The following is a 9,688-nucleotide window of genomic DNA, read 5'->3' on the forward strand; positions in this document are numbered from 1 at the left end:
ATTTAACCTCAATTTCTTCCGCCGGATTCCGTCACCGGAATCTCCAAAAAATCGCATTATAGGCAACTCCGGAAGATATTGTTAATAATAAATAATATATATTATATAATATGTGGAAGATAGGTAAATTATAGTGTTATTTAAGAGCGTAAAACAAAGGATATTTGATTTTTATTATAATATTAATATTTTTTTTATTCGAAAAAAATACAGTGTAATTTCTATTAAAAATATATATATATTTACCAATGACCCACAAAAAGTAAAAGTAGACACTTTGGAAAACATATAAAAAAAAACCAACACTCTTTAACTCAAAAAAGTTATAGCTAGCTGCATATTGTCAAAGGACTCATTACTTGAAATTTTGATGTCACCGTCAATTAGTTTACAGCTATATGTCCATCTCCATTTTTCCTAGTTTACAGCTCTATTTCCATTTCCATTTTTCTAACTCAAACTCCATCTCCCCGCCCAATTCAAATTTCAAACTCAAACTCCATCTGCCCTCCCCATTCAAATTTCATTCTGGTGGTTTTGCAAAGAAATTATTTTAAAGTTTAAGAGGCTATTTTTAGCTTATAGGACAGATTGCTTCTTTATTTGCTTGATGTATTCAGCGTTTTTCGCTTGATGTATTCGGCTTTTTTATAATAAAATCTCTCTCGACAAATCCCTCACTAAATAAATTATCCCAAGAGGTAGCTGCCAGCATATCTGCATAACTTTCCCTGCTATCCCAAGAGCTAGATGCCAGCGTATCTGCATAACTTTCCCAATTGTCTTTGAAAACCTCACATTCTGATGAAACCCAACATCGCCCTGCTGCTTGTTATGTTCTGTGTGAAGATGCTGGTGCTGCTACCAGTTTGCTCACTTCAGGGTTGTGCACCAGAGAGGGAATATCAAGGGCTTGATGTGGAAAAGAGGAGTGGGTGGCACTGGAAGTTGGCCCAAGTTCAAGAAGAATCCATCGGCAATGCCACTGCCATGGAAGAGATCCATGCTGCTCAGTTCAATGATAAGTTTAAACAGAAATACGGCGAAGGATTCGATCCCTGATCCTTGATCCCTTCGTTTTCTTCTCTGATACTTTCAGTTTGGATTTCATTTTGATATGGGATGGATTTTATTTATTCTTCTTCAAATGAAGGGTCACACTATAGCGACTCTCTATTGTATTGCGTTGTATGTCGTATGTACTGTATATAGTGAGAGTGTGCCTTGTTGGCTAGATAGTCTATTTATAGTTTATTGTTTTGAATCCTACAGGAAACAGGGGATTAAAGGCTCCATATTTTTGTTTTGATTCATTGAGAAAAACAGGGGATTTTTCTCTTGCATGATAGTAATATTTGAGGAACGCATTTAATCTTTATTACTTAGTTTTGTCCCTCTTATACCAAGATGTATGTTTAATAATTCACATCTATGTGAGCAGATAACAGAACAGTGCTTATGTCACAAATTATAAAATATGTAAAACTGCAATGTTAACAGATAACAGTGCTTGGTGTGATGTGAAAGATTCCATTTTTATGAAATCGCAAAAATAGAAGTCATAGAAAGGCATTCGCAAATGTAAGATCAGGGGCATTAAATATATAAACTGTTAAAAATAAAAATGCCATTTTTCAACTTGGGCTTGAATCTACATAGACAAATTGACCATAACATTAAACCTTATTAGACCATGTAAAAAAGAAATATCTTGCACTTCAATTAGCTGCTTCCCATAGATGGAACATAATTTTCCATCAAAGGAAACACAAAGTTACAACAAAATCCACCACCTTGCTTTGTTGGTCATAAAAGTATGGTTTCCCTTTGATGTAGTGAGGAAAGGCAATAGACTTTCAACCTTGCACATTCAGTTTTATAGACCTTCAATCTTGCACACCAGGTATTGAAACGAGGAAAAGGTCACAACAACAATCTACAGAGATAAATTGACCACAAAAAAATTAAATGCATGAGAACAACTTACAAAGGTCTACTGATTCTCATTATTATGAATCTTGTAATCGCACATAGACAATCTGCAATGTCTCAAACTAGATAGTACAACTTTAATCCCTCTCTCAACCCCTCTTCGCCTTCACATTCTTTTACGGCTCCAATGCTTTCACATGCACTTCTCCATGCATGTTCTTCCCTCATGAACTCTGACATGGGGTTTTCTAAGACAAAATTGCCAAAGTTGGCTCCCAAGAGCATTTATATAAAATTTGACATTACTTAGAAACATGACAATGTGCAGAAGTGGAAAAGCAATGTGATTAGCTTAATTAGCATTTGGGATAGCACCTTTTTCCACATTGATACCAGATTCACCAGTAAAACTATATTCTGTTGCGGAATTGCTAGTGTTTCTGTCAGCTTCTCACTCAGTTGAGGAAGGTCTATGCTGATTCCTTATCATGTTCTCAAACCTGTTGAAGTGAGCTTCTGTCCTCATGTCCAACTGCTACTGGAGACTGATGGGTAGTGGCGATTTGTTTTTATTCTCATCAAATATGTCAGTGGGTTTTGAATTTGCTTGAGAGCATCATCAAGTTCAGAATTTACATTCCTGATTTCCTACTCTGATTTTTGGGTGGTCTTCATTTAATCTCTGATCTGTTGGGGCATTTTCTTTGATATTTCAAGCTTTATTCTTAACAATTAGCCCCCATACTTTAATAACAAACTGTGAAAACTGTATGTTTGCTTTATCCCAAAGCCAAGCATCTATCTGGGGTCCAGTACCACTGCAGCATCACATTTTGGCAATTGTAAGATATTTTTTGACAAAACTAAGACTAGAAAGGAGCTAAATTCATGTCACAAGTATTAGGGGATAGAACACATCAAAGTGGATTCAGATGCATCTTGGGAAGCAAAGAGCCCTATTGCAGATTGATGGATTTGTTAACCATTGAATCTGCACTTTTATTTAATTCACATAACACATGCTAGAATTCACAAGACAAACTGGTTTGAGATTTATTTGCACCTAGTGATAGTTGTGGAGATGGGGATACAAGAGTATTGAGCCACATCTTGAATCAGAGAGATAATGACACAGGGGTCTCCAATGTAAACCATCTTTTAATATAACCAGTGCTTCTGTAGTGTTATTTAAATTAACCCATATATTCCAGGCATATCTGAGGCTTACGTTTCCTCCAAGATGGAATTGTCCCCTTTACCAAACAGGAGCAGGATGTTCCTTTGCTGCTCCTTTAAAAAATCTTGAGCATATCCATCTGTAGACACCAGTGTCAGTCGGATGCAGAGATGCGAAGGACCCAAAAGCCAGTGTATCAATAGGGCCTAAAAATAGCCGCTGCAAGAAGATTGTTTGTAGGTGTAATAGCATGAATATCTCCTGTCAAGTGTAAGTTGAATTCATCCACGGGAATGACTTGACTGTATCCTCCCCCTGCAGCTCCTTTTATTCCAAAGGTTGGTCCTTGACTCAGTTGATGGAGGCATGTCACAACCTGCATCAGATAAGGTCACTGTTTGCACTGCACACCATATCAAAGAGACCAGCTAAGTAGAGGAGAAAGACTCATCTGTAACCAAGAGATTACCCAGACAACGCTTGGAAGTTGGTGCACATCCAATGGCAGTAACTCTGTCCAAGAAGATGGGGAGTCTATGCCATTGAATGTGCACCCAGTCCAGTCCCGTCAAGTCCAGTCTTTCTCTTCCAATGAATTACACATGCACAAGCAATTGAATTTTGATAGATGACCATTGACCAACCTACAGAATTGGCCCTGGAAACAAGATATGACTACTTTGTCCTCTTCAGTCCTCCTTGGACTGAGGAATGCAATGCAATGATCAAATGCATCAAGAACATTTCTCAAAAGCAAGGCCATCAATACAGCAGCTAGAACTTACAAAAAGATGACTCCCTGATTTTCTAGATGTCAATTTGCTGTTCTCAGTGATTGGCAGCAAGTTTTCAATGTATATGCAAGTTGAGAATTGCCTAATAAAGCATAGATGGTAGCATAGACTCTTCATCTCACTGCATGTTAGCTATGGAGAAGGTATCCCATGATGCTGTGTAGCCAAACTGTTCGCTGTGTGACTTTGTGGTAAATCTGACTGCTGGCTGCATGACAGACCTTTCTAGAAATGCTACGTAAGTCCACTACTATGGGAGCCTCACAAAATAAATCCAATTATCAATAGATACAAGAATTGTCCATTACATGATGACATCACTGTTAAAGACTGCCTTCCCACAAGACAAACTCACGATAACAAGACGACTTAGGATTATCAGTATCACAGATGCATCCCTAGATAGATTATTTATGAATTCCATTATTCTATGTGCAAAATTGCAAATAGACCATTGTCATTAGGGACATACTAATGAGCTGCCACGTAATCACAACCCACAATTACAGCAAACAGCTAAAATGGTGGTTCACATGCGACTCCACCTATCACCCCTGCAACATAGACGAAACACCACCAGCTTTGGCGTCCAAAATCTCATTACATGAAGAAGATGTGATTAAGATACTTAGTCAAAGGACGACATGAAATGCTTACCTCAGAACTTTTGATCATATGGATGCAATTGGGGGAGGGGAATTTCGCTTCATGAATCAGTGTGAAAGTGGGTTTTTTCTTCTGGGCACTGGTCCACAAAAAAATTAACATGAGAAAACCCCGGAAAAAAGGAATACAATGCCTGCCATGGTGCATCCTCTGCAAGGAAAACAAAAAGTCCATTTCTCATATATTTATGGACTGTAGATTCTCTAGAAAAGTTTGGCAGCATTCTCTCCAATATCGGCATCCCTTCCCTTCAAAGATCTTGCTGGAACCAAAATTCTATCAGCTAAACTAAACATTACCATGGCTAAACCTCACTAAAATACAAAAGATCAGTAAGCATTTGTGCAAATTCTTACATTTTGAGTTTGTTAATCAAAGAAAAACTAGATAAATCAACCTGCAGATCATAGTTGGCTTAGTTGCACAAGTTCCTGACAAGTATGGGGAGCAGAGAGTTAAATTACATGGAGTGTAGGACTGTAGACATGTTGCCATAAGTGTGCGAATGTTGCATGGCGTAACGCCATATGTTGCGGGCTCTTTTGGCACCAGCTTGCAGACTGCGCGCCAAGTGTTGAACAGAGTTACTATCCAACAAACGTAATGGGTGCCAGGAAAACATCTGGGGAAATTAATTCAGAATACTCAATGAATGGATGTGCAAACCCATCACCCAAGAAATGACCGGACTGAAGCCTGTGCACCAAGTGTTTTGCAAAATCAATACAGGACAATCGTGATGGAAGCCTCAAAAGACCCAGATGAATCAACATAGGGACGAATCTCATGTCAGTATTTACATCCCTTGTCTCTATGCATCCCCCTGTATCCTCATTGTGCATGTGATTATGGGAATGGTGTTTATGATGGCTGTTCAGGCATTATTGCACATTTGCCTGCTGTTCATGCATATGGCTGTAATGAAGTTTGTTTGAGTGCAAGCATGTTGGGATCTTATTCATTGTTGTTTAAGGCGTAGATTCTGCGAATAAGTATATATTCAGAGCGCCCATGCCATGCGAGAGCCAAAAGTATACTGGTTGGTAATTGAATAAGGTTCCGAAATGGAAGTAAGTTAATGTTGTTGAATGTTCTCAGCTTCCTTGGATGCTTGGATCATTTTTTCTCTGGGTGTTACAGGGCACAAAATACAGTAGAGACAATCGTGATTTTGACGTGTACCTTACCAGACCTGCAGTTTTGGCTTTCTCCACTGAATGCAAAACTACCATAATGGAGTTTGAATCGCGCGGGGAGATGCAGTTTGAGTGCCGCTGGAGAGCGTAGCGTGCATTAATGAGTCGGAGTGACGGAGAGTCGAGGACACTTGCGTTGATTAACACTTGCCTAAGTTTAGTGTTAAGCCATTTGTCAATGTTAACACTGATGCAATGCTAATATTTACAATCCCATACTATGGTCCATGCCTACTTGTATTGGGCAGTTGAGGTGGGACAACACATGAAATCTGTCCCTAGTTTAGTCATCCGAGTTGTTGCATGCCACCATCATGTCTGGCATGTCTATCATCAAAGGAGATATTTGTGCTTGATGTTCACATGAAGTCCACTTCATAGTTATGGTATGGATGAGTTATCATGCATTATGAGCCCAACTGTTATGGACTCAAGGACTGCACTGCCATGCCTATTACTATGACTGTAAAAGCCAAGCCCAAACCATGTCTATCAACAGAAAACTGATATCTCTGTAACAACATATTGATCTCTAGTACAGAAAATTTTCTTCTCAAATAACAACACAACATTATGATAATAACAACAGATTTACCTATAACAGCCGTAGATAGAGCTATAACAGCAGTAGTTTTTACTATGCAAAACAATAATTTAGAGCACTGGTCTGGTTTTATGTTAACTTAAAATTATCATAACAAGCATTGCAACAGCAATTATAGAAACTGGGAAGCGTGGCAGTGAACAAGATTGCAGAAATCTTCAACAAACATTATTGATAAAATAGACTTTTAACTGTACATAAGACAGGAACACTATCCCAAGAACCTATGGTCACAAGCTCAGGCCCAGGAGGTCTCTCACAGATTCCCGTACAAGCATTCACCCAAGATATCCCTACTCTAAAGCCTGTGAGCTTTTTTATAATGAAAACTCTAACTTTTGCTTCACTTTCTTAGGTAGACCAATTGAAAAAATCTTAAAGAAAGCCTTGGCAGCAAAGATTGCATGATCAGTGTTGGAGAGGTGAAATTTTAAATTTATTAAAAAGGTAAATCTCATCATTAACTTTCATACCATTTTAGAAAAACGGCCCTAAAGATCAACCAAGTGATGAGGGGACAAAAGTAGCAAATTTGAACTAGCTATAAGAATGATTGCTGCCTCCTTACCAAGTTTTTCAAATTCGATGTTGCTGATTCTGATCCATTTGGCTTCTATAATGCTTCTTGCCAAGGGGGAAAGCTGCACACCTTACTGTAGATGTTGCACTGAAAACTCAAAATTATATGAAGAAAACACAAGAAAGCATTTACAAAATAAAACCAAAAATATCAATGCTTCCCATCCCCCCTCTGTGTAGGGAGTTTACTCCGCCTCTTTCCCTAGATGTAAGGTTCCATCCAAAAGAAGTGGCTATTTGGAAGGCACCGTGCAACAAAAAGTTGACAAACTTCCTATGAATGTTTATAGGACCAAGGATAAGTGAGTGTCCAACCACATTGGGACGAGGGAATGTGCTAATGATTTTTTGCCTAGTCAATCATGCATCAGAAGTTGTGTTTTAGAGTAGTGACTAGGGTTCTGCTTTACAAGAGGCATTATTGAAAAGGATCGCATTCAATTACCACTACGAATGGTCTTTGATACCACTAGCAGTAATAAAAGTCATTACCACAAACTTTTTCCACAGCAAAGAAACAGAGACCATTAACAAAGCACAGAGAGAAAGTGTGCAAACTAGTGTCCAATGTTTAGCTTGGATTTGAAATGTGTTAATTCCAGCTAAGTCTCATAGATATAGCAGATCTGGAAACAATCAGATCATACTACTGTAGAAACACATTCAAATTTAAGGTTCCTACATTTGGGATTTGAATATTTCCTTTTACGAGTTAACCATGATTCAAACAGTCAGAATTTCACATCTATCCCATCACATTTTAAAGGGAGGGAGCAATGCATGATCGTTGCAAAACTACTAGCAAAAAACAAATTATCTGGTGATGCGAGTTTCTTTCATCTTTCAAAAACGTGTTACCTGATAATACAACTGAGTATCCTTCAATAGTGCATGTTGATTGTGATTGTGGTGTGACAATAAACTGGGCAAAACAAGATCCCGAACCGGAACTGACTGTCGTGATTATCTTCTAATTCCCACTCATTACTCATGTGGGCTAGAGGGATCCTGGCATTGGATCATTACAGACTGATGATCCCTTGGTGAATGTTCTCAAACATCTTTCAATCAATAAGATCAACGCAATACAATCTAACCCTGACCAAAACAGAAACCTGAATATCTAGTCTTTTAGAAGGGGGCCACTGTACCTTTCAAGTAACTCTTTGGCATGAGGACTGCACTGGACATATTTTTCGAGGAACTTCCGCTCACTTAAACAAAGCGCACTTAGGAGACTAGGAGGGCGCTTGGAAGGTTGCATTGCACTGAGAGCACTCAACACCTTGTGGCGAGGCTTGATCCTACGCTCCAAGCTGAAACGAGACGCTTGAGGATATGAAAAAATAAACTTTGCAGGAAGCCCTGCAGTATGCATAAAAAAGTCCATGTTCTTCTGCACCTTATCCATGGAAACATTTAATATAAGTGGGTGCCGCCTAACGAGCTCCTTGATGTCATCTTCGAGGAGCCCAAAACTTGTGAAATGCTTCAATTTCTTTTCCCAAAATTCAGGCCCGTTACGTTTAAGTAGAATAAATGGTGCCGATTTAAGAACATGTGAGACATCAGCCTCTGATTCGAACATGTTTTGAAAATACTGGATGTTGGGACGCAGAGTTTTCTCGAGACTGCCGTTAAGCAATCTGGATCCAGTGGATATGACATTTCCCAAGTCTTGTGCAGAAAGGCCCAATGCTTTCATGAACTCAATCTTGGGTTTCAACTGTCGATCAGCGTTGAGACAAAGAATACCTGGGTTTTTGGTAATAGTCTTCCTTACCTGGTCTTCTGTGAATCCTGAATCTCTCAGTAACTGTACCGCTTGTTGGGCTGTATGATCTGATCTCGTCGCAACCAAGCACGGCCTTGCTTTAAAGATAGCTGAGAGCTCAGACTGACAGAACCCACATTCATGGAGTAAGAATTCTGAAAGGGGAGGTGTGTTCTCTGCTCCTGGGTGGCTTGTGGACTTCTCTTTGTCGGCAATAATCGTGAAAAGTCGTGATGAATTTAACAAAATAATCCGAGGAAATGGTGAAGATAGTACTGCAACAGCCGCTGCCAGGGGGTGATGTTGAGATCCCAAAGATGAAGCCATGTACTGGGCGAATAGGACCATTGCAGAAGATTTGAGAATAGGTATTCCTCCAAATTGACTCTACAACAAATCGCTAAAAGAGAAGCATAGCGGTGATAAGCTATATGTATGAAAAGGCGAAAAGGGAAGCATAGCGGTAATAAGCTACATGTATGAAAAGGCGAAAAGAGAAGCATAGCGGTGATAACCTATGTGTATGAAAAAGGAGGGAAAGATCGAGTAATCGGTCACAATCATTTTGCAATCCATTTAGTATTGCAGTTGTCTATAACGTGACTTTTTGAAAGTATTTCCGGCCGGTTTTTCCGGTCGAAATCCGGCAGGAATTTATTGAAATCGCAAGTTTGATAGCTAGTTTCTGCACAATCAAAGCCTTGCAGGGGTTTTGAGGGTGTTGAATCCAAATATGCAGTTAAAAAACCATTTGAACTGCAAGAAATCAAGATTTAACCTCAATTTCTTCCGCCGGATTCCGTCACCGGAATCTCCAAAAAGTCGCATTATAGACAACTCCTTTAGTATTAACATGTGAGCCGCTCTGCATAGGTTGTATGAAGAGGTGAAAGTAAATTAGAACTTTAGCATGTATTTCTGAAAGTTTTAGAAGCCATATTGGGGTTGTATGAAGAGGTGAAAGTA

The 9,688-nt window shown here is 39.1% G+C and overlaps 1 protein-coding gene and 1 long non-coding RNA gene across 3 annotated transcripts; both read right to left on the reverse strand.

Moving 5' to 3' along the window:
- Nucleotides 1–2,703: 2,703 nt before the first annotated feature.
- On the reverse strand, nucleotides 2,704–3,590 carry LOC149240230 (uncharacterized). Its single transcript, XR_016245513.1, has 2 exons — nucleotides 2,996–3,590; nucleotides 2,704–2,750 (listed from the first exon to the last, which is right to left on the reverse strand). It is a non-coding gene; the product is annotated as an uncharacterized LOC149240230 (long non-coding RNA).
- Nucleotides 3,591–3,964: 374 nt separating this feature from the next.
- On the reverse strand, nucleotides 3,965–9,160 carry LOC149240231 (uncharacterized). Of its 2 annotated transcripts, none has more exons than XR_016246490.1 (3): nucleotides 7,807–9,160; nucleotides 4,561–4,648; nucleotides 3,965–4,457 (listed from the first exon to the last, which is right to left on the reverse strand). XR_016246490.1 is itself a non-coding variant. In XM_089373657.1 (3 exons), exons 1-3 carry the CDS (start codon nucleotides 9,068–9,070, stop codon nucleotides 4,452–4,454), a joined length of 1,065 nt encoding a protein of 354 aa, XP_089229783.1. In that variant the 5' UTR covers nucleotides 9,071–9,160; the 3' UTR covers nucleotides 3,965–4,451. The 2 variants fall into 2 exon arrangements, 1 of the variants encoding a protein (XP_089229783.1); XM_089373657.1 differs by having other exon boundaries at nucleotides 8,100–9,160.
- Between the last annotated feature and the right edge of the window lie 528 nt (nucleotides 9,161–9,688).

This window comes from Pinus tabuliformis, chromosome 8 (genome assembly GCF_031772625.1).
Source record: "Pinus tabuliformis cultivar Carrire ecotype Pingquan chromosome 8, CPIR1, whole genome shotgun sequence".
Taxonomy (NCBI): domain Eukaryota; kingdom Viridiplantae; phylum Streptophyta; class Pinopsida; order Pinales; family Pinaceae; genus Pinus; species Pinus tabuliformis.